At 50.0% G+C, this 24,299-nt stretch overlaps 1 protein-coding gene across 1 annotated transcript in view; it reads right to left on the bottom strand.

Moving 5' to 3' along the window:
• The window catches only part of Eya2 (EYA transcriptional coactivator and phosphatase 2), a 170,707-nt gene that overhangs the window by 34,811 nt on the left and 111,597 nt on the right, over window positions 1-24,299 (bottom strand). The window contains exons 6-9 of the mRNA XM_021149209.2: window positions 21,864-21,931; window positions 19,326-19,503; window positions 10,642-10,784; window positions 5,519-5,602 (exon numbers count right to left, since the gene is read on the bottom strand). Of these exons, the coding sequence (XP_021004868.1) occupies window positions 5,519-5,602; window positions 10,642-10,784; window positions 19,326-19,503; window positions 21,864-21,931 (473 nt within the window). The remainder of the gene's footprint in view (window positions 1-5,518; window positions 5,603-10,641; window positions 10,785-19,325; window positions 19,504-21,863; window positions 21,932-24,299) is intronic.

Here is a 24,299-nt window from a genome sequence, read left to right as displayed (position 1 = left end):
AAGACAGCATGTGCAAAGGTCCTGTGAGAACAGGCAACATACCTGAGGGTCGTGCCAGGTACAGGGGTCAACACCAAGGCTCAAGTTCCCATTTCAAAACTGACTGTAAAGGTGATGCAAACAGACAGACAGACAGACAGAACAGTGGAGTAGAATGGACAGTCCCAAACAAGCCTGTATGTGAATGCTTGTCTCCCCCCCCCACACATACACCTAAATTTGATCCTCAGGACCGCATGGTGAAAGGAGAGTACTGACTCCTGGGAGTTGTCACATGACCATGTGAACGTCATGACACACACACGTGGCAACACATACACACATACTAAGTAAATATAACAAAATTTAAAAAAATGAGACCGTGGCACTGAACTCTCAGCTCTGGAGATAGACTAACTGAGCCGTGTGTGCTGGGACTAAGCACGCAGAATCTCTGCAAAGCGGTTATCAGCAGCGACACAAGCTGCAGTCGCCATCCCAGAGCTAAGTTCCATGTCTTTGTATGGACAGTGAGCCACAGAGGGAGTGTGGGATCTGGGAGGAAAGATGGATAAAATACCTCTCCTCAAACCAGAGATGGTTAAAATACCTCTCCTCGGATCAGAGATGGTTAAATGACCTTTTCTCAAATCTCATCCTGCATCCAGACAAAGGTCCCTACACTTCCATCCTGTGTTCTCCTAATCCCAGGAGGAAAAGCAGGGGTTCAGGGAAGAGAGGGCAAGAGGCTTAGGAGGGAGCAGTTACCTCTAGGGGCACGGCTGATGCACCCGCAGGAGCTGTGGGAGGTAGCTACCGCGGGGCCGCTGGAGCCCTGAGCCCTAGGTGGGGGGAACACAGGAGAGGTTGGCACAGAAGTGAGAGGTGACAGCTGCACTCAGCACCCACTGATTGGGATCAGGAAGACAGCCCAGTTTCTGTTTTAAAACAAACACCCTGTTTTGAATCATTTCTTAATTGGTTAGCTCTGGTCTCTGTTCCCTAAGTAAACAGGGCTCCCTCCTCTGGCTGAGGCTGTGACAGACATGAGTCCTACTTCTGTGTAATACCCAACAGAGTGGATGTGAATTATGGGTCCTTGGCATGGATGCCCCAAAAGTTTTGGCCTTCAGAGCAAGTATCAGATCTCTGGGGGCTTCCACCCTTCCAGAAAGGGTGTTTCAGGTCCTTTTGGGGGGTCCAGCCCTAGGGCATGGACTGGTTTGGTTTCCATTTCATCCATACCAGGAGTAGGCTCTGGGTCTAGCCTGGGCAACTGTAAGTGCAGAGGCTGGGATGAGCATTGAAGCCAGGGTGGGACAAGGGTTGTCCTGGGATTTAAGAAGCAGAAACTCCTTTTTTTCAGCTAGGGTTGCTGAGAGAGAATTGATCGCCATGTGGAGAAGCTGGCTGAGGGGGAGAAGCTGACTGAGGGGGAGAAGCTGGCTGAGGGGGAGAAGCTGGCTGAGGGGGAGCTGCAGATGCTGCTTCTGGATCCAGCCAGACCTGAATCTCAGCAATCCCTGGGTGGCTCAGGTACTGTGATTTGATCAGTTCCCTGTGTAGCACACCGATGTGTGCTTCAAACCTAGAGTTCTGCTTGCTCTCAGCTGGTAGGAATGGGTACCCTGAATATAGCAGGGGAACAGTAGAGGGTCAGAAGTGGAGGCCTTGGGTTCTTACTATGAATATCCCAATTGCATTGTCTCCTGGGTCCTGGTTACTTTGTCTGCACAATGAGCTCAAGGCTATGCTCATATTGGCTGTTCCCATTTCTCTGACTTCCTGGCTTAGAGGTATAGCTTGGACCTCTCTCTGGAATACAGACTCATAGATTCAGGTGTCCCATAAACAGAAATAATTGTATGCTGGGTTGTACTTTGGGCTAGATTGGTCTTCCACAATCTCTTCCTCCTCAGAGCAACAGGACCCCTGCATCTTAACTAGGCATGTGGTTGCCTCCTCAGAGAAAGACCACCTTGCCCTGACTCTCTTGCAGCTAGCTGTGGTCATGTGACAAAGTTTCAGTCAATGGGATGTGAACACAAGTGATATGTGTAACTTCTGGGTCTGGCCCTTAAAAGGAAGACAAAAGAAAAGAAAAGAGGCTGGAGAGATGGTGCAGCAGTTAAGAGCATTGGCTGCAGAGGACCTGAGTTCAATTCCCAGCAACCACATGGTGGCTCACAACTGAATCAAACTCCACAATATCCAGCACCTTCTTCTGGCTTCCACTGGTACCAGGTATGCAAGTGATACACATACACACACACACACACACACCTGTTCATGTAAAATTTAATGTGGACAATGACAACAACAACAAAGAAAAAAAAAAGAAAAGGACAAAGAAAAAAAAAGAAAAGAATGGCTTTTCTCGTTCCCTCTTCATGGCTGGAATGTGGCTCTAAGGTAAGCCATGATTAATCCTGACAAGGGTCAATGTTCCTGGGATGTCAGAGAGCAAAGCCTGGAGGAGCCTCCATTCTGGGGCTAGTCAGGCTCAAGCTACTTATGCCTGGAGTCTGAGGGGTGTGTGTGTGTGAGTGTATGTGTGTGTACGTGTGTGTGATGTATGTGTGAGTGTGTACATGCTCATAAGAAATTAGTAGTTTCTTTGCTATTTCCAGGGCTTTTGTTTGTTTATTTTTCTAGATAGAGTTTCTCTGTGTAGCCTTGGCTGTTCTGGAACTTGCTCTGTAGACCAGGCTGGCCTTGAACTCACAGAGACCTACCTGCCTCTGCCTCCTACATGCTGGGACTAAAGGTGCGCGCTACTACCGCCGGCTATGTCAAGTCTCTTAAGTTCAGGTCTTACCGCTCCCCCCCACCCCCGCATTTTTAAACTACCTTAGAGGGAGCTGGGGGAGGGAATGGAAGATTCCAGAAGAGGAATGAGGACAGTCAGCGATTACACAAGAAGGCAGATGATGACCTCTCCACCCCCTCCTCCACGCCCCCCCCCCCCCCCCCCCCCCCGCTTCAGTTTCTTCTTCAAATGATGGAGACTGGTTGCCTTTGGTGGCTTTGGGTTTTTCTAGCTCTGACCTTCCACAGCCTGGTAGTTCTAGGACATAGGAACTCAGGTACCCAGGGGCTGGAGAGCCCTATGACTGGGGGGGTGGGGGGGGAGGGCGTGGGCAGGGCCATGGGCCCTGAGAACGAGTGTCCCTAAGGGCAGCCGCTGCTAAGTTCTTGCTGATTACTGCCACAGGGGAGTGCCGGCTTGCCAGATTTCCTCATTTTTTCAAGAAGAGCTAGAAATCTGGATTGTTTTGGTCTGTGCAATCGCCTGATTTTTAAATGTTGGCGATAAATTCACATTTTTTTTTTAATACTCTGGAGGCCAAACAAAAATATCTGCAGGCTGGATTTGGCCAGTGGCCACCAGTTAGGAATTTCTCTTTTGACACTGTCTTCCTCCCTTTTCTCCGTTCTCCCTCTTCCCCTCCCTTCTTCCTGCAGATATTTACTCGATGCCTGCTAAGTGGGAGAGTATATTCTGTGACTGTGTCCTGCTTCCATGAAGCAGCAAACAAGGCAGAAATGGATGCTCTGGTCCTCCACAGGCTTGGTATCCTACATCACCCCGATTCATCCATCCAACAAATACCCACTAAGCAAGCCTGTTCCCTGAACCCTGTTAGGCTGGGAAGGTGAGAAACGCTCATGGTCCCTTGTCCTCAGGGTCCTTAGTGTTCACAAAGGAGGCATCCACGAAGTGCGGAATTATGGTGGAAATGCACAAATGCTTTTCTTGGGAGAGCTGCACCTTGGGTGGAAATTGTTAGGGAAAGGCCCTTGAAGAAGACAACATTAACTACAAGACCTGAAGCTGGCCATGATGGCACACATCTGCCTCCATAGCATTGTGAGAGATGTGGGAAAGCAGAGGTTGGGGACCAGCTAGGAGGGCCAGCGGAAGTGCTGGCTTGGCTGAAGGCGTGGGGCTGGGGAGAGGTGGCTGGCACTGAGGAATGACATGGGCCAAGAGGATGGGACCCAGAATGGAGTCCTTGGTGGGTTCTTTCCTCAAGGGCCCTCTCCGTTTAGATTAAGAAATCAAGGGACACACATAAGAAGGCCGGCTTCTCCCAGACCCAATATACTCCAGCATGTGCCTGGGGTGGCAACTACACTGGGTATGGTGGATGGATCCCCTCAAAACAGCGTTAATGGGAGACATACAACAGCCCCGGGAGTGGGGTGGGGGACAACATGTGCCTGGCAGTCACAGCCCTAGGGGATGGCATGTGTTTGCTGTGGCTGCAGACTCCACTCATGGTTCTTATTGCTGGCAACCACCTAAGCCCCGCAGAGCCTAAAAAGGGCATACCGCCATCCCCGCCACACATATTAATGACGTGTCTATGGGTGAGAGATTTCTGCGCCCCCGACACCATTTCTATATCCGGCACAGCATCGTGGCAGACAATAAATCTACCCTGTTAATCACACCTCCGGCTTGTTATAGCTGCCATAAAAGCCGTGAGCAGCTGGGAAAGCCATGAGGTGATGTCAAGTCCAGCACGCTAAGCTGAAAGAAAAGGGTTTCCCAGGCTTGGTGAGCCTCCTTCCCCACCAGTGCCGCAGGCAGCTACCTCTGGCCTCTTACTTCAGAGCAGATAAGCCACTATGCTTTCCTCGACCCCCTCCAGAACCCCCCCTCCCGAAGAGACAGCAAATGTCCTGCTCATCTGCCCGTGGTCTGTTAAGTCCACAGCAGGTCCTGGAGATGGCTCACGCGGTGAAGCGCTCCCACACCAGCATAAGGAAGGAAGGTTCCTGACAATTGTGTCAGGAGCTGGGCATGGTGGCGTGCACCTGCAACCCCAGAGCTGGGGATGCAGAGACAGGATCCTGGACCTTGCTGACCAGCCAATCCTATCAAAGAAGTGAGTGCTAGGTTCAGTGGGAGAAAGAAAGAGAGGCAGACACCCACTGTCACCCACCGGCCCCCACAGGCCTGTTTCACATTCTAGAGAACCAAGGAGCAGGAAAGCTCTTTGACCCATTTTCTACGTTATTATATGTCTGGCTGTGGCATACCTCTGTCCTCTAAAGTAGACCCCAAGGATTTTGGTCATTATAGACATGGATGACTTCATGCGTTGGAAGCAAAGGCATGAGACGGCAGATAGGGAATGCATGAAATTCTCACACACAGAAGGGACATTTCCTAGCATCTAATCCTGGCTGACTCAAAGGGTCAGCTTTGGGTTGGTGTAGGGTCCTGAGGAGCCTCCGTGATTCCCAGGACAAGCAGCCTGGGCACACCGTTCCACTTGAAAATAAGGAAAAGAGCCAGCAGGTTGGCTGAGTGGGTAAAGGCATCCACTGTCAAGCCTGCTGACCCGAGTTCGATTCCTAGGGCTCGCACACGGTGGAAGGTGAGAACGGACTCCCCCAAGGCATTCTCAGAGCTTCACACACTTACAGTGCCACACACGTTCACCCTCAGACCCAGACACTCAGCGCACACAGGGTAAGCAAACACAGGAATGTGATCTTGAAAAAGAAAGACGAATTGGATCCTTACCTTCCCGTATCTGGATGCAAACGTCCCTGTGAGCAGGGAGTGGAAGATAATGATTGTCTCATCCAGGTCCCAGACGAACACGCGCTGTGATGGAAGAGAGGGAGGAAAGATGGAGTCGACTACGTCTACTTCATGTCTACAGGTTCTGGTCCTCTTGGAGAACTCTGTAGACAGGGGACCCACAATGTGCCCCGAGCCGCCACTGAACCCCATTTGTGAGTATATCATCATGGCTGATTTTGGGACTCTCACTAGCCACATCTGGGCTGGAACCAAGGGTCTTCATCTAAAAACTCAAAAAGGGCTCACCCAAAAGCTTCCCTCAAAAATTCAAGGCAACACATGAAGAGACCTTAGGACGCTCTTCACAGTGAGAGATAACACCAAGTTAACTCACTGTTTGCTGTACAGCAGGCACTTCTGTTTCTGTTTGTAGCAAACTTGACTCTGCAATTCTAAATAACACAGGGGAAGCGTTCCTCACGGACTTGCCAACATTTGACAATTTCCTTGGACTGTGTTGGTATCTTCCATTTTTACGCATGGAGGTGTCGCCTTTCTTCCCCAGTCTGAGGCAGAGGAGCAAGTGGGCAAGAAAGGGCTGAGGCGTCCCCACTTTGTCTGCCTCTGCTCTTACGTGCCGTTGATTTTTCTTCTTCATTGTCAGTGTGAGCAAACCACTCTGCATGTTTAGTTCTACATGTACAGTTCTACAACTGTAAGTGTGTTCTACACAGGGCTCTAATAAATACTATTATGTGTATGATGTGTGTGTAGGCACGCGTGCTACCGTGTGTGTGTGTGTGTGTGTGTGTGTATGTATGTGTGTATGTCTGTGTGTGTTTCTGTGTCTCTGTGTGTGGATCTGTGGGTTTTTGAGTGTGTGTGTGTGTGGGGGGGGGAGGCTTGGGCTGTATAAGGAGGCTGAGGAAGAGCCAGTGAGCCAGCCAGGAGGAGGTGTTCCTCCGTGCTTTCCATCCCTGGCTCCTGCTTTGCGTTCCTGACCTGACTTCCCTCAGTGTGAAGTGAAAGACAAATAACCCCCTTTGTCATGGTCCCGAAGCCTAGCCATCTCTAAGCCATCTCTTCAGCCTGGAGTGTGTTTGTTACTCTCCCCCTACCCCCAGACAGGGTTTCTCTGTGTAGCCCAGGCTTTCCTGGAACTCACTCTGTGGACCAGGCTGGACTCAAACTTAGAGATCTGCCTGCCTTTGCCTCCTGAGTGCTGGGATGAAAGGGGCCACAACTGCCTGGCTTCTTTCCTTTTTCTTTTCTGTTCTTTAAATGTGCATTGGTGTTTTGCCTGCATGTCTCTGTGTGTGAGTATGGCATATCCCTTGAACTAGAGTTACAGACAGTTATGAACTGCCATGTGGGTACTGGGAATTGAGCCTGGGTCCTCTGGAAGAGTAGCTAGTGCTCTTAACTGCTGAGCCATCTCTCCAGCAACGAGTGTATTTCTTATTATGGGCCATATAGACCATATAAAAAAGTCAGGGAAGCATCCCTTTTGAGGAGGCATTTTGTAGTTCAATATACCTGATCTTAATCCAGTTGAATTCAATGTCTTGAATCAATTTAACTCAGAAGTTTTCATTACAGAATTAAAAAGCAGTTTGAGAATGTCTCCAGGTCCACTGCAGGCTCCCATAACTCACTGAGCTTTCTCTCAAGCAGTCCTAACTTCATTTTCTCGCCTCCCTGACCCTCAGCCTAAGGTCCCTAGTGGGTGAGCTCCTGGGGACATTTTGCAGGTCTCTCTATCCATGGCTACTACAGCTTGTGCCTGAGTGGATCCCTAGCCACCCCAGATAGATCTGAGATTTAAACTTGGGGTCTCAAAGAAAGCCGAAGTCTCACGTCTGGGGCCTGTTTGTGGCCAAGTGGCATGAGGGGAGGAGAAGGCTCATTGAAGATAGAGATGAACCCAAAGCTACCCCAGGACTTGGCTTCAGTGGGAGCTGAGGGGAGGCTGGAGTGGGCTGCGGGGTACTGTACCAGGCAGGGCTGTTGAAAATACACGGTGTGGGTTTTCTAGCTTCTTCACCACATGAGGAGAGAGGCCTAACAGTTTCCTTGTTCCACTTTGCAGGCTGGCCCTATCCCATCTCTGATGCTCCACCATCCTGCTCTCCACCACCCTTCTGTTCCAAGAGGGTTCTGCATCCTTTGTACATATTCTTTGCTATTACGTGTCAGCCAGCTCGAGCTGGTTGCTGGCACCTGTAGCCCAAGGGCTTCATATAACACGTGCTCAGAACTTCCACTTCAGCACCGGCCTCTCTCCTGGGGGTCTGCCCTTCAGGAAACTGCCAGAGACCTAAGAGGTGAGAATGAGCCTGCTGACATTAAACTCAGGAGCCAAGTGGTGCTCACGCCTCGGTGCCCGTTCTCATCCGGAGAAGCAGGTGTTTCCAGAATAATATTGCCCTGTGAACCCCACTTCCATGCTTCAGTGCTCCCACCCTCTCTTCAGTGGCATGGAAGAATGTCTCTCTCCACTCCCACTGTTCTCCTCAAGAGCAGAAGCTACGTACGGCTAGGGCAGAGATCTCCAGAAGGGTGTATTAGCACCCGCCGGTGTTACTCTCTGCATGTTTGAGCTGTTGAGGACATGCAGGAATTCGGGAGAGAGGGAGGCCACAGACACCAGGAGCCTGGGTGTTCCCAGTTCAGTGAGAATGGTAGCTTTAAGACTGAGGGGAAGCCAGGCACAATGGTGCTTGTCTATAATCCCTGCACCGGGGATGCTGGAGGGTAGGCAAAAGGATTTGAAGCTTGAGGTCAGCCTGGGCTACGTAGCAGGACCCTGTCTCAAACCTCACCCCCTTCTAAAATGAGAATAGAAGCAGAGTCCTGTATACACATTGGGAAACTGAGGCACGAGGGACACAGGCCAGCCTGGGAGACACAGCTGGATACAGTAGCGTAGCTGGAAGCTGTTTGGGAGGCTGAGGTAGGAGGATGGTTTGAGCTCAGGACTTTGAGGCCGTCCGTCCTGGGCAACAGAGAGAAAGCCCATCTCAGAGTGAAGGGGGTGGGGCCTGCAGGAAGGGAGGCAGAATGCCCAGGCTGAGGGTGGTTCTCCCTGGCAGAGACCTAGAGTGTGTTGTTTGTTGATGACTAGCAAGGTGAGGTCCCCAAGGACAGTATTTTCCAGGATACAACAGCAAAGCCACAAACCACTGTTAAATCTGCACCGGTGGCATGGGTGACACCAGGTGGCTCAGTAGTGAGTGCTCCTGGCCTGGGTCCCCCCCCAGGTCTGGTAAGTGCACCCTCATCCTCCCTCCCCATAGGGTGTCAACAGAGGGGCAGGTCTAACACTTAAGCTGGGCTTCGGTCTGACCTTGGGTTGAGTGGTGTTGGGTTCTCTGCCTGTTCCCTGGTGGGACAGCACAGTACCTTGACAGTCCCTTGATAGTTCCCTGGGTTTGCATTTCTTTAATCCTTGGTTTCGTGTGTGTGTGTGTGTGTGTGTGTGTGTGTGTGTGTGTGCATACAAGTGTGCAGATGTGTGTTCATGCATGTGATGAAGATAGCAAAGTCAAATGTTTTTTCCCATTTTTTCTCAACCTTACCTTTTTGAGACAGGACTTCCCATTGAATTTGGAGGTCACTGATTGGCTAGAATATATGGTCACCAAATACCAGGGATCTGCCCTGAGCCTGCCCTGCCCCCAGGTATGGCTTATAACATGGATGCTGGGGATGTAAACTCAGGCCCTTGTGTAGAGAGCTTTTCACTGGCTGGGACATCCCTTCAGCCTCCTCTTGGTTGTTGCAGCCTGGTCTCCATGTCCCTCTTATCCTGTAGGTTCTGTGGTTTTTCTTTTTGCCACCAGATGCTGGTGACTGATGTTCCAATGTCCTTATGCTCAACAGGGAGGTTTGTGGCTACTGCAGAGTCTGGCACCAGTTGGGCAGCTGGCCTCTTACTGAGCGTGTAGGCTTCAGTGCTGAGGACGATGGCAGTGACCAAGCTCTGCCCTGAGACTACACAAACACTGTGATGCTTCTGGGAGCCCGGCTGGGGCTCAGTAATGAAATGGGTTTCTACCAGTCTATTGGATGGAAATGCAGGGTCAAAGACTTTAAGGAATGACAAAGATGCTCATGAAGTCTGAGTCTGTGGCTGTTCTGTGACATGTCCAGGAAGGCAGACAAAAGTGTCACAGTGTGTTTGACATGCTGGGCACAAATCCCATCTTTTCTGATGCTACTCAAGCCCTAGAGCACAGGACAGCTAACAAATAGAGCGGGGTAGACCCTTGAACTTGCTTGCTTCCCTGTGTACACTTGGGTCTATCTCAAGGGCACTTCTGAGGCCTATGTCCCCTCCCTTCCTCTTCTAGGCAGGCTGGTTCAGGGAAAATGCTCACATGTGACAAATGCCAGCATGCTCCCCAGGCCAGCCTCCTCGGCTCTGGCTGCACACTGGGACCACTGGGGCCTGGAGTCCCCATATCAGGCAGTGTGATCAAGCGGGCCTGGCATGCAGCTCAAGGATGATGGTCCCTTCCAGTTCTGCAGGTACTTCTGTCCCTAGCCTCGGAACAGGAACATCCCTGCCTGAGCTGCTAGGCCACACCGAGGATGTAGACCTTGGGCTGGCCCCAGGTTGGGACAAGTTGGGCTTCCTAAACTGCCCCCACCTAGTCCCTTGGTTTGGTGTGAAACCTGGCACCTGTCCTTACAAAGTCTCCCCATCAGCATACTCCAGTTGGAAATCATGCCCATTATCACGTAACCAGGGGCTCTCGGGGTGTAGCCCTTTTGGGGTTCAGCAGCTTAAGGGGCCTGTTATACATCTACTTCTCTGGCCCAGGACCTATGGGATTAGAGGGCCCCATGGTCCCCCTCCCACCCCCCAGGGGATTCAGATGCCACTGAGGTATGAGAAGCATGGTCCATGCTGACTCTCAGGCTGTCTGTCCTTCCCCAGCTTAGTCCCCCAGCAGGACTCTATACAGTCAACCCAATTCTTCTAGGTTTCTCCCAGTTTCTCTGTCACTGGGTTGTGTTTAGAAAGTACAACTGACCAAAGGCTCGGAGAGCCTCAGCCAAGATTCAGGCTACAGACATAGATCAGCTTCTCCCACCACGAGACACCCCCTAGTTACCTCGATTTCATTGTCTCCTGCTGGGGAAGGGTCACTATTTCTCTTTGACCGGCCCCGTAGCTTCCCATCCGAGGCTCGATGTGGCCTGTCTGTGTCGCCCTCCTTTGCTGGTGTGGAGGGTCCGTTGTGTGTGTTGTAGTCTCCTGGGGAGAGACAAGGATGGTATAAAGGTCAGATGCTTGGCCTGGTGTCTCTTCCAGGGAAATATCATTCTTATCATCATGCAACCCCCTAGAGGAGACCCTAAAGAGCCCCAGAGGTCAAGATTAAACCGCTGCTCACTGCCATCCATACCATGGTGACTTTCTTCCAGCCCAATAGATATGAAGCCCTGTTTCAGGTTCTGGGTCCTGTCTAGAGGATCAAGTGCTTTAAAAACTCCAGCAAAGGCAGGGAGTGTAACTCAACTGGTAAAATGCCTGTTGTGTAGGTCCAAGGACTCGAGTTTGATTCCAGAGGGCGATCCCAATGCTAGGGAGACAGAGATAAGACAGATCTGGCTCAGGGATACCTGCGACTACTCCAGCCTTATTGGTGAGCTCCAGGCCAGTGAGAGACTTTGTCTCAAAGGAAACGAACAGCCTTTTTGAGGGTGACACTGAGACTATCATCTGGTTTCTACACACAAACGTGTCTGTGCACGTGAGGTGTTGGGTGGTGGTAGGGGTGTTACGTGAGTGGTCTGTGAGGGAAGGGGCATCTGCTTAAGATCTGGAAGAAGTGAAGGAGGACGGGTCTGACTACAGTAAGTGGCCCGTGCGGATGGCTTAAAGACTCCTCCGCGGACAGAAGGATGAAAATGTAAGCCCACAGGGAGGTGAGCTTCCCGCTTTGGGGGCCTGATCCCCAGAGGGGTAATGGTGGGACTTTTTAAGGGTCCTCATATCAACTGGGACACACTCTGAAAGGTCTGTGGTCCCTCCAGACTGTAAGCTAGATAAATCTCTCTCTCTTTTTTTAAGTCACAAGTCTTTGGGATCACATTATGGCAATGTAGAACATAGCCTAATACCTAGTTTCTAGAGAGGCCCCCAGAGGCGCGTGGATATGTATGGCTTAGAGGTCACTGAACTTGCCTCAAGTCCCTACAAATTAGTGGCAAGATCCAAGTGCTGGGCCTGTCCTCATCAGCAGTGTTAGAACTGTAGACCCTCTTGGACCCTCAGAGAACATCCTGCCCCCATTTTCTCACAAAAACAGTTTTAGCTTCTAACTTTGTCCTGCAGAGACCAGCTCCCTTCCAGCTCTCAGGGAGGGAGGGTTTGGGGGGGGGAGGGTCGGTGGAAGGGAGGGTCGGTGGGAGGGAGGGTAGGCTTTGACTAAATGCATTTGGGAATGGGTTGAGTTCTGTCTCCTATTTTCCCCTAAAATCCAAGGGACTCAACTTTGTTTCTTTAATATCTATAGCGCTCCTTAGCGACTAAGGGACACACGAGAGAGAAAACCCAGTGTCATGACAGGGATAGAGGGGCCTCCTCCCACCAGCCAGCACCGGACCCTAGCACAGAGTGAGAAACGGCTTTCTTCAGGAGGCAGAGTTTCTTCTAAGCTCAGATACTTGATCAAAGTAGAAAGAGCAGACATCGTAGCTGGCCCTGGAGGTACCGATGTAACCTCAGCTACTTGGGAGGCTGAGGCAGGGGGATTAAAAGTTCCAGATGGTCCTGAGCTACAGAGTGAGTTCAAGGCCAGCAACTTGGTGAGACTTTCTTTCAAAATAAAAAGTGAAAAAGAAGGCTGGGCTGTAAACACTTGCCTAGCAGGCTCGAGGCCCAGGGTTCGTGCCCCACTACTGAGAATCAGCAGACATCACGTGGTGATACTGTCTAGTGGGTGTCTGCAGATCTGTTGAAGCTGCGCAGTTTTACTTTGGTCTGTTACAACAAACCCAGCATGGATTGGGTGACTAAACAATACAAGCATATTCTTTAAAATTCTCTCGGGCCGGAGAGATGGCTCAGAGGTTAAGAGCACTGACTGCTCTTCCAGAGGTCCTGAGTTCAAATCCCAGCAACCACATGGTGGCTCACAACCATCTGTAATGGGATCTGATGCCCTCTTCTGGTGTGTCTGAAGACAGTGACAGTGTACTGATATACATAAAATAAATACTCTTAAAAATTAATATTCCCACCCCCACCCTGCCGTGTGTAAGCTGGACAGTCCAAGGTTAAGATGGCAGCAGGTTCATTTCCTGGTGAAGTCGCTGGGCTTGTCAGTGGGTAGGGTTTTTGTTGTTGTTTTTGTTTGTTCATTTGTTTTGTTTTCCTTGAGACAGGGTTTCTCTGTGTAACAGCCTTGGCTGTCCTGGAACTCTCTTTGTAAATCAGGCTGGCCTGGAATTTACAAGATCCAGCTGCCCCTGCCTCCCAAACACTTCAATTAAAGGCATGTACTACCGTGCCCAGCTCATGGGTGGGTTTTTGCCGTGTCTTCCACAGTTGAGAGATTAGCTTTCTTACCTGTTCTTACAGGAATATTAACCACATTCCTAAGGGCTCCATCCTCATGGCTTCATCACTCACTAAAGCACCACCTCTAAGCTCCGCCCACCTCTAAGCTCCGCCCCGCCTCTAAGCTCCGCCCATTGAAAACATTCAGAAGCCAGATGTGGTTGCCTCTCTCTCTCTCTCTCTCTCTCTCTCTCTCTCTCTCTCAGTCTGTTTCTACTTAATTGGAAGGTTTTGAAATGTTAAAAGCACTTCTGCACCCTTCAGCTTACAAATATCATACATTAGATAAATTGAATTCCAATTTAAAACCAATTTTTGCATCTTTAGGATAAAGACTCAATCCATGAAAGCTTAGTCTTGGCTTACTATTGCTTTCTTTAGCAGTATCACCTCTGTTTATGAAGTGTGTGGCCTGGGTTTTCTTCTCATGGCCTTGTCCAGTTTCGGCTTCCTGCTTATGACCTCAGAGGGTATCTCAGGAAATATCTAACTTTAATTTTCATAGAAATTTGTGTAGAGCCAGCGGTTCTTACTAAAAATGTTCAGTAGGATTAACTAGCAAAGCCATCTGGGGATGGTTTTGTTGTTGTTGTTGTTGTCGCTGTTGTTGTTTTGTGACTTCTGCTTTCCTTTGAGGCATGGTCTCGTGCAGCCCAAGCCGGAGCACACTTCATTATCCAGCCAAGGGTGACTTTGAACTCCTGATCCTCCTGCCTCCAGCTCCCCAGCACTGACATTATACACATGCATCACTACACCTGGTTCTGTGATGGAGCCCAGTGCCTCCTGCACACCAACAGCGTCAGCTCTGTTCATCATCACTACCTCCACCGCATCTGTTGCCGCTGCCGCCACCCCTGCCGCCACCACACCACCACCACCACCGTTTGCTCAATGGCTACATGGCTATGTAGGCAACCACTTGCTTCTTGAGTTAAGCAGGGAGTTTCTGTCTTCCATGGGATCCACATTTTATCTAAGTTATCAACTCAGGCACAATCACAATGACGTCACCCCTCTCTTTTGTGGTTCCCCCCTCTAATCTGTCCCCCCCATCTCTTATTTCTGTGCCTCTGCTTACTTTGTCTCTTTTGAGAGTTTCTTAAGATAGATGAGGTCTTGGGGCTGGAGAGATGGCTTGGCAGTTAAGAGCACTGGTTGCTCTTCCAGAGAACCGGGGTTCAATTCCCAGCACCCACAGGGCAGCTCACAAACATCCGTGACTCCAGTTCCAGGCGGTCTCATGTCCTCCTCTGGCCCCCATGGGCTCAGCACACATGTGGTGCACAGACAAATAAAAGCAACACTCATACCTCCAAAATTAAAATGAATAGATAATTTTTAAAAAATTAAAAAAATGAAGGGTTCTGTTTGTAACCCCCTTTCTTCCTTTCTAACAACCACGGTATTTCCCTTTGCAGTTTTAATGACATTCCACAAACTTTTGATATGTTGTGTTTTTATTTCATTCAGTTCAAAGTACTTTTAAGTTTCCTTTTGATTCTTTGACCTCCAGGTTGCATAGGTGCATTTTTTTGAGATTCCAAATGTTTGAGAAATTTCCAGAAGTGCTTGCCATTTATTAGTGATTTAATTCTTCCGCCATCTCTGTCTTGGATGCTGGCTGAGCTGGAACCTACTGTCTGATCCAGAGCGTGAGTCTGTCTCAGAACGCCCTGCGTGCTGCCAGCGGGAACACACTACTGTTGGTGTGCTGTTCAGACCGTCTGTTATCACAGCCTTTCCCTTCCATTCCACATTCCCAGTTTTCTTCTCCAGAGAAACTGACCACAGCCGGTTGCTCTGCGTTTTTCCAGAAACTTCCTATGTAAACATGGACGTCAACCTATGCTTCTAGTTAAGAAAATTCTGGGGACACATCTCACACAGAGTTTTGTTTTTTTCTTTTTCTTTTTCCATGAGGGCGAGGCAAGAAACAGTCTCACTCTGTGGTTCAACCTGGCCAGGAACTTAGTATGTAACTCGGGCTAGCCTTGAACTCATGGCAATCCTCCTGCCTCAGCCTCCTGAGTGCTGAGATTTTAGGTGCGAGGCAGGGTGCCTGGATTTTCATATGCGGTTCTTTTACTTCTCTCCACCTCTGATAGCAGTTAAAAAAGGGTGGGGCTTAGACAGACATCATTGTATGATGTCCCTGCACTCCTTTTTCAGAGCTGCATACTATGCCGCTGGTGGGTGTGCCACTGTTTTCCTAACTGGGATCTATGTTGCTTGTAGTCTTTGCTTTGATATTAACTGCAGTAAGGATTCCTTTTCTCAAGTGTTTATATTTATGTGGGGAATAGTTGGGCTAAAGGGTGCATGCGCTTCTAACTTTGTTACATGTTATCTGATTGCACAGAAAACCTTAAATCTCTTCTTGAGAACTTAACATTCTCTTATTGGCTGAGGGAGGTGGTTTAAGAAGTTAAAAAAACAACCTTCCAACTTTTTTCTGAGTACTACGGAGCACATTAAACCCTAGGAAAGAAGTTCTGGCCAGGTGTGTCTGTTCTCTTGGGTCTGGGCAGGTGTTTAGACCCTGCTCTGTGCAGCAGGCTGCCCAGAGTCCTCTGCACACTGTTGGCTTTTGCACAGATGTTGACAGCTGTTGGAGCAGCGTGTCTTTCAGTGTGGACAGGAAGAGGAAAGTGTTAGAGACCATTTCTCGGCAAGGCTGAGAGCCGGTGGGATCTGTCAATCAAACTACTGGAGCAGCTGGGAAACACAAGTGCCTTCGACGGTTTCAAAAGTGGAGTTTCGTGGAAAACACTAAAAGCCTACATGTGTGTTCATACGTGTGTATATGTGTGTGTGTGTGTGTGTGTGCACATGTGCTAAATGTTCTTGTGCAACAGACACTGGGGAAAAGAGGCTAGGCACCCCAGTTAGAGCTTACAGTTATTGATGCAGTTAGATTAAAAACTTTTTTAATTTATTATTTTTTTGTACATGAACGTTTTGCTTGTATGTATGTCTCTGCACCGTATGAGTGCTGGGTACCCTTGGAGGTCAGAAGAGGGCATCAGATCTTCTGGGACCAATGATTGTGAGCCACCATGTAGGTGAGGGAGCTGAACTCAAGTCCTCTAAAGAGCAGCCAATGCTCTTAACCACTGAGCCATCTCTCCAGCCCCATGATGCCATTAACATTTATGTGAGCTTGTGAGACACAGGAAAAGTCACCCTAACCTTTTATTGTTATACCTGAGGCCAAGGGATAAGTGACCTGGGGGGACGTGGAAAGGACACTTCAGAGACATGATGAGTCCTGTGTTTGCTCCTGATGGGACCCAGAGATGACTTTGCCATCTAACCCAAGTCCTCAGGAAGGGCGGGAGACATATGCATCAGGCTCACCCTTGAACTCTGGGTCCACTAGCCCATCTTCCCACCGGGAGTTCCTCTCCATCCCGACTTCCCACCAGCCCCTCGTTCCTCTCCTTTGTTGAAGCCAGTGCTCGGAGAAGCAGAGTGCCAACGATAGTCCATGATCAGGAAGAGAAGTTTCCTAGACTTCATGTTCTTTCTCAAAAGAAAATGATTTGAAGTTGCTAAGCGAGAAGGACTGTGTGTTCGGTAAATACTCGGGACGAGACTATGGAGATTAAGGAGTCAGTCAAGCCCGACGATCCCTTGAAAGCTGACTTCAAAATACTTGGCCAGGTGTCTCCATTTGTCTTCAGGACAGGGGTGGGGAGCTCTCCCGGGAAGGGATGTGCAGATCTGGATGCACAGACACACCAAGAGCCCAGACAGAGAGGGCAGGGTTCTCCCCGCTGCTTCTTCCTTATCCTTTAAGCAAGGGATAGCTGGCAATGAATGTCCATGAAGCATTAGGCTGCTGAGCCCAAGAGGACCAGGAGACTCCGAAAAGAGACAGAAGAAAGACTGATATAGAGGCCCAATCCTATAATCTCAGCACTGGAGGTGGAAGCAGGAGGATGGGAATTCAAGGTCATCCCTTGCCTACATCTTGAGTTTCAGGGATAGCCTGGGCTACAGGAGACTCTGTCTCAAATAAGACAAAACAACAAAAGACTGAGACTCTATGCTGGCTGCCCCTGTGACCCCGGCACCTGTGGGACACTTAGTTTGCAGAAGAGCTGAGCAACCTGCCACCCTTCCCCCATCGCGACCTGAACCGAACTACATACATGCTCCTTACCAGACAAAGCAACCTATCGCTCCACCTCACCCTCCCTTAGTAACTCCCTAGCAACCTCACAGGAACTCCCTTTTGTGGCCAAACACATCCTGGAACTAGGGGCAGTGGTCCAATCTGGATTGGTTTTTGGTACATGCACAATAAAGAAAAGTGTCCTCTGCGTGACCTTTTGGGGGGAAAAATCTTCTAATTACCATCTTATGCCTATGCATGACTGGACACGCATATGATTAAGCCAGATGCATCACGGGAAAGGATATCTGCAGCAAACCAAGGTTTATATAACCGAGACCTGTCAGTCAAAACAAAAAATCACCCTCATTCTGCCCCTAGCAACCAATTCCTCCTCCTCCTGGACCCACAAAAGGAAACCTCAGAAGTAGCATGGGGCTCTTGAGCAACCTCGCTGGAGCTCACCACTCCCCCGTAGCAGTGTTTCCACTCTGAGCTTTTACTTCACCCCCAAACAAAACCCCTGTGGCTTTGCCACTTCTGAACACTTCATCAATTCCGCGAAGAAGACACCAAGAGTCTGGAACCACCTGGCTCAGGCAGCAACCTCTGGTGAGGAGGCTGAAGCTCGAGGGCTGCAGGTTTGAAAACAGCCTGGACTGTGTACCTCACAGTCGAGGGGTGTGGGTGGGTCTGCTCTCTTCTGGCTCTGGAGTTCTGGGTTTCCTTGTCCCTCCCCCTCCCCCCTAGTGTATTGGTTCTGGCACAGCGCTGACTTGACTCTAGCTCCAGCCGTGGGCATACGACCCAGAGCCTTTTTTTTAACTCCAGCATCATACCTAAGTCACAGAGGCTGGCCATGGGATGGACATACAACTAAGTTGGCCGATGAGAGTGCTCCAGGGCTCTGGCAGAAGGATCTAGAAGGAATAAGCCCTTCTTTGTGGTGATGTAACAGGCAGGATAAAGTCCTGAGATCAGAAGCTAAGTTTCAGCATTTTGTCAGAATCCCTGATCTATGCCATGCTGACCCCCCAACACTGTTTATAACCTGCCTAATAAGTGTTTGTTTTTTTCTTTCATAAACCATTTTTTCCCTATTTTCTGGAGCCTAAAAGTCCCATGCAATAGAGGGTTTCCCTAAAATGCTGGCACCTCAGGGTTGGGTGAGCAACTCAAAAGGCAGAGACCTGTGAGTAACAGCAGCTGATCCTCCTTAGAGGTGTATGGTGGCTCGCTAGCTCCTAGGCAGAGTCATCTGATGTTGAGTATGTGTGTGCAGTGCCCACAGAGTCCAGAAGAGGGCGCCACATCCCCTGTGGCTGGGATTACAGTCAGCTGTGAGCCACCCAGGCGGGTGCTGAGAACAGACTCAGCCCTGGAAGAGCAGCAAGTGCTCTCCATAGTTGAACCATCGCTTCAGTTCCCCCATCCCCCACCAGTCCTGCCCCCTGCGAACTTCAGAGAACATCTCAACTGGGAATAGCCAATAAATAAGAACTCAGTCCAGAAGATGAAGCCTGGTGGGCCTGGGTTCGAATCCCAGCCCCACAGTTACTAGTCAGTACTTGTTTCTCTGACCTATGTGGACGATGGGGGTGTGGGCTGGGTGTGAGAAGCCCTTCTCTTGTGAGGACTGTGGCTCGTCTTTCCTACTCCAGTTTGTAAGTGTATCTATGAGACTATTTGATTGCAGTCTACTAAGATCAAATGGACAGTGACCTAGGGCTGGAGAGGTAGCTCAGCGGCTAAATGTGCTTGCTGTTCTTACAGATGCCGGGTTCAGTTCCCAGTGCACATATGGCAAATCACGACCACCTCTAACCCCAGCTTCATGCCATCAACACACACACGTTTATAAAAATAGCTGCATCTTTAAAGAACTCTTCAGAGGCCCCCTTTTTGGTAGTTGTTCACCAAGGACTGCCTGGGAAACAGTAGGTGCTTAATAAATGCTTGTTACTAAGGATCGAGAGGCAATGAGAGAAGACTGTGCAAGCGTGTGCTTCTTTTGGACCACAGTTCACATATCTGCTTCACTCAGATATGTGAGCTGTGGTCCAAAAGCTCAGACCACAGGCAAGAATGTGAGCAAACGTGAGTGTACTTACCGGTCAGGGACTCAGAACTCTGGCTGGGGACATTGTGAGGAGCCTCCTGGAGGACGTAGGTGGACGTGGAGAGGGGCGAGGAGCAGAGGCTGCTGGCAGGGACGTAGGGCGGGTTGTATGATGGGCTGAAATACTGGGGGTACTGGTTCTGTGAAAAGCTGGGGTAGGACGGATAATCCTGGGAAAAGAAAGGGGCAGACGGGGGTTGAGTGAGGTGGCACACCCAGCAGCCCAGCCTCCCTCTTCAGAGTAAGCACCAACCATCCAGACAATTGCGGTTTGGTTTTCCCATAAATGGATTCTGAACCAAGAGCCAAGTGCAAGTGGCACAAGCTGGAGACACGGGGGACAGAGGGATGAAGCCACAGAATGGGAACAGGGGTGGCCCCCGTGTTGGCTGCCACAGGGCTGGGCAAGATGACCCTCACTGGGAAGGCTGAGGTATCCCCATCTGAACCTGCGTCTCCCACGGGGTTGGAGCTGTGGTGTGGCCACGGAGCCCAGCCATCTCTAGAACAGCTCTGGGGGTCAAGGGGTGGGGTGGGGTGGAAGGTGGGGGTGTGGACGTGGGGGGAGTCCTTGACACTGCCTGTCTGCCTTACCCCTAAGCCCTAGGATTTGAGATCCTGAGGGTGAGCCTTTGTGGATGACCCTGAAGAACAGGAGGGCAGCCTTGAGACTCTTGTGGTCAGTGCTGTGTCTCCAGTGTGAGAACTGGGCCTAGCATTCACTGTGACCTCAGAGATGTTGTGTGAACAAGGAGTGGAGTGCAGACAGGGTTGAGGAACATTTCAAACATATTTCAGGGAACAAGTTCCAAACAGAGCAGTCCCTACAATATCAGGGTCCAGAGTGTCCCTCCAGTCCCAGCTATCATCCTTTCCAACAGAGCCAGTCATGATCCTTGGCACCACTACCACCGCTATCACCATCATCACAGCTACCATATCACCATCATCACCATCTCCCCCACCACCATCACCACCATCATCATCAGCATCACCCCTACCATCACCACCACCACCACCATCACCACCTTTGTCATCAGTGATTCACAAGAAACTCATAGAAGGTTCTGGGCCTCAGCTCATATCTGCTAAGTCAGAATTACCAGGGAGTCTGAATTTGTGGTAGGGTCTTAGAGTAAAATGACTAGAGTTAAGAATTGCATCTGAAAAGTCCCATTCCTGATACAAGCTTTGGGTTTGTGTGTGTGGCTCATGGAGCTGGAGGGGAGAATAATTGTTCTTTTGTGTATTAGGAACACGTGAGCCTTTTGTTTTGAAAGGATTTCAGACTTACAGGAGGAGGGTCCTCAAAAGTACCAGAGATAGGACCCAGGCAGGACCTTGAGCATGCTGGCAGCCACTCTACCACTGAGCTACACCCTCTAGCTTTAGTAGGCTATTTTTCAAATGATTTACTTATTTTTATGTTATGTTATGTTTTGTGTATTAGGAACACGTGAGCCTTTTGTTTTGAAAGGATTTCAGACTTACAGGAGGAGGGTCCTCAAAAGTACCAGAGATAGGACCCAGGCAGGACCTTGAGCATGCTGGCAGCCACTCTACCACTGAGCTACACCCTCTAGCTTTAGTAGGCTATTTTTCAAATGATTTACTTATTTTTATGTTATGTGCATTGGTGCTTTGGTTGCATGTATGTCTGTGTGAGGGTGTCAGACCCCTGGAACTGGAGTTATACACCATTGCGAGCTGCCATGTGGGTGCTGGGAACAGAATCAGGGTCCTTTGGAAGAGCAGCTAGTGCTCTTAACAACTTAGCCTTAGGTTCATCATTTATGAGTCTATGTGTGTGTGGATGTGTTGCCACATATGTGAGACACCCATGGAGACCAGAAAAAGGTGCCAGATGCCCTGGAGCTGGAGTGGCAGGCAGCTGTGAGCTCCTGAGGTGTGCACTGAGACTCAAAGCCCAGCCTTTTGCTGTTCTTAACCACTGAGCATCTTCTCAGCCCCCAGCTAATTTCTCACTTGGTTGTTTAAGACAAGGTCTCATGTAGCTCAGGCTAGCCATGTGCACACTAAACAGCTAAGGATGACCTTGCCCTCCTGGTCCTCTTGCCTCACCCTCCCGAGTGCTGGATTACAGGTGTGCACCGTCACATCCAGCTGTATCCAGAATGATTCTGAACTGACGCTAAGGAAAACCAAGAGACTTCCACGGTGGCCAGCATCCCACAAAGCCACGACAAAGCTCCCATCAGATGCAGAAGGAGCAGAATGCACTGACCCCACGAGAGGCTCACAGTCCAGGGGAAGCATATAAACCGAACCCACAGTCCACACCCGAGAACCCCTAAATGCTTCCGCCTCAGGTAAGATCAGACCTGACATCTTGGGGATCTTGTAATTTTATTTCTAGTGGCATTTTGTCTAATCCGGCCCCTGGAATCCCCAAACCCAGGGCTAAGAGGCCAGGTTTCTGATGGGGATTGTGGGTGTGAGGCGGCTCTGTCATGCACGGGGAACATTTAAAGAAAGAAGTAAGAAGAGAGTTAGCAGGTGCCATTTTTACCTGGTGCACGCTCCCAAATCCAGCGGTGTTGCTCAGTCCGTTGGCGCCTTGATAGAGCCCAGCGGTGCCTGTGGGAGGACAGGACAGGTTAGGCTTCCCCCATCAGGGACAGCTCGGTAGAAGGAGTAACAGATGCTGCTCTCAGGCCTGGGGTCAGGGGTGGGGGTGGGGCAGAACCAGTGACCCTCCCCTTGCCTCCCTTGCCTCTTCAGTAAACAAGGAAAAGAATCTTTGAGGGATTAAGGAGAGCAGTAAATGTGACCGTACACAGAGCAGGTGTCAGCCCTGCTTACTGCGGTCTTTGAAACATTGTTTTATTCTAGTGCACCTGCGTGTAAACATTGTTTCATTCTAAAGCAGGTGTGCGGGTGTTTGCCTGTACGGTCTAGGTCAGGGGTGCTTGCGTGTACCGTCTAGGTCAGGGAACTTGCAAATTTGCGGGAGTTGGTCCTTTATCCACAGGGGTTGTCAGGCTTGGTGGTGAGGAGTCTTCTTTCCTTTCCCCCTTGTTAACTTCATGTGAAGTTGCATCTAATACAACATGGTCACAGAATGGATTGTGGGCAGAGCAGATCCTAAGAAAGCTTCGCCCGTTCCAGAAAGGAGGCCACTCAAGACTGATGCAGAGGTGAGGGACATGGTGACAGACCCAAGGCCAGACACCAGAGGCAGTCTTTGGCCTCTGCCACAGGTTCTGCCTGCCTTCTTGGGGGTTGAGCTAGCTTTCTGCTTATGTTTTGTCTTGTGTGCAGAAATATCCACGCTTACCTACTCTACCCATGCCTGGTATGAACTCTGATCCAAGGGAGGTGGAGGTGTCTCTCTAAAGGTTCCATCAGTCACCTCCCCAGGACTTGGGGGACTTAGAGAGAGATAGAGAGAGACCCTGAATGGTGACTGGGGAAAGGGCAAAGTCAGGGAAAGCTTCATTTGAACTGAGGTCCAAAGCAGGAAGAGGAAACAGTGGGACAAGGAGAGTAAGAGACAGACACAGGACCTCACTGAGCCTCTCTCCTGACTTCCCTCACACAGTGGCTCCTTAGTCCTAAAGGGCACAGTCTTTGCCCATCTCCGTGTGACCCACTAGGATCCACTCTGACCCACAGAGATCACATAGTGTCCTCAAGGCTGGCCTGGGCACATGTATGAGAAGAAGGCCTGGGAGGAAAGTCTAAGGCTAGCCCATTTTACTCAAGGTCATCTCTAGTTCTGGTTGAAGAGACTCTGACCAGCTTGAGTGTGGCAAGCTATATCTCTTATTCCCTGCCCTTTCCCCCTCTGGGGCAAACAAATCTCCTTTGAGCTGAGAACATGGTCTTGGGGGTCCTGAGCTAATATTTTTCTTTCACTGGTTGCCATGGTGACTCTACCTGCCCCAGGACAACTCCTCTTCTGTGAGAAGCCGTGGAAGGCTGACTTAGGGTAGATTTGAGCAGGGGTGGTCACAGTCAGTCCCCTCTCTTTCTCAGAAGAGCCTGTTGTTTATTTTCCTTTTGTGACTCAGGGTCCTCTGAAGAGTGAACAGCTGAACACAGCTTATTGTGAAGACAGGCCCAGCAGGGAATCCCTCCTGGGCCAGGGAGGACCGCAGGAAGATGGGGTAGGAAGTCTTGGGCAACAGTGCATGGGGCCTGGAGGGGTTTCATAGACTCATTTTGGTGGGGGCTGTGAGACACAGACATTGCTGGCTGGAACAATGTGGTGAGGAGTAGGAGGGTGGGAGGCTGGCAGTGGGCGGTCCCTCTCCCTTGTCTCCACCCTCTCTCAGATACAGAATTCTCTCTCTATGCTGCACTCTGAGTAGGACACTCTGCAACCCGGCCTCTTTTGTGGCTAGTTGTAGTAGCGATGGGACAGGTTCTAGACAAGAGGAGAGATGGACCCGCCAGTTCAACTTCCTAGTTGTGCTTTCACAGGGCAGGCAGGGCCCAGGGATCTTCTGACTCAGATTCCCCAGTGCTGGGTTAACAGGCAGTGCTGCCATGCATGGCTTTTTGTAGAGGTGCAGGGATCTGAACTCAGGTCCTCACGCATGCACAGCCTGCACCACTTTGCCACCCTGTCCTGAGATGCTGAGGCAATTCACTCTGGGCTCTTTTGTCTTCTGTCATTTAATTTTAATTTTAAAATTAATTTTGTTTAATTTCCTCTCAGTTCCCATCAGTCACAAGCAGAAACTGTGAGGTGTCTGATTGGGCTTTCTCCGTGTTTTTTGTTTGTTTGTTTTTGCTTTTGTTTTCTATTACTATTGGGAAACACTGGAGGCAGGTTAACTCTATCAAGAAAAGAGGTTTGATTAAAATCTTAGGTCCAGTGTGCAAGAACGGGGTGCCAGATGAATAAGGATAGACACTGTGATGCCTAGGTGTGTGTGTGTACGTGTATGTGTGGTGTGTGTGTGTGTGTGTGTGTGTGTGTGTGTGGTGTGTGTGTGTG

The sequence above is a fragment of the Mus caroli genome, chromosome 2, assembly GCF_900094665.2.
Source record: "Mus caroli chromosome 2, CAROLI_EIJ_v1.1, whole genome shotgun sequence".
Classification (NCBI taxonomy): Eukaryota; Metazoa; Chordata; class Mammalia; order Rodentia; family Muridae; genus Mus; species Mus caroli.
Note: the sequence above shows the minus strand (reverse complement) of the source record. Positions and strands in the feature narration are given on the sequence as shown.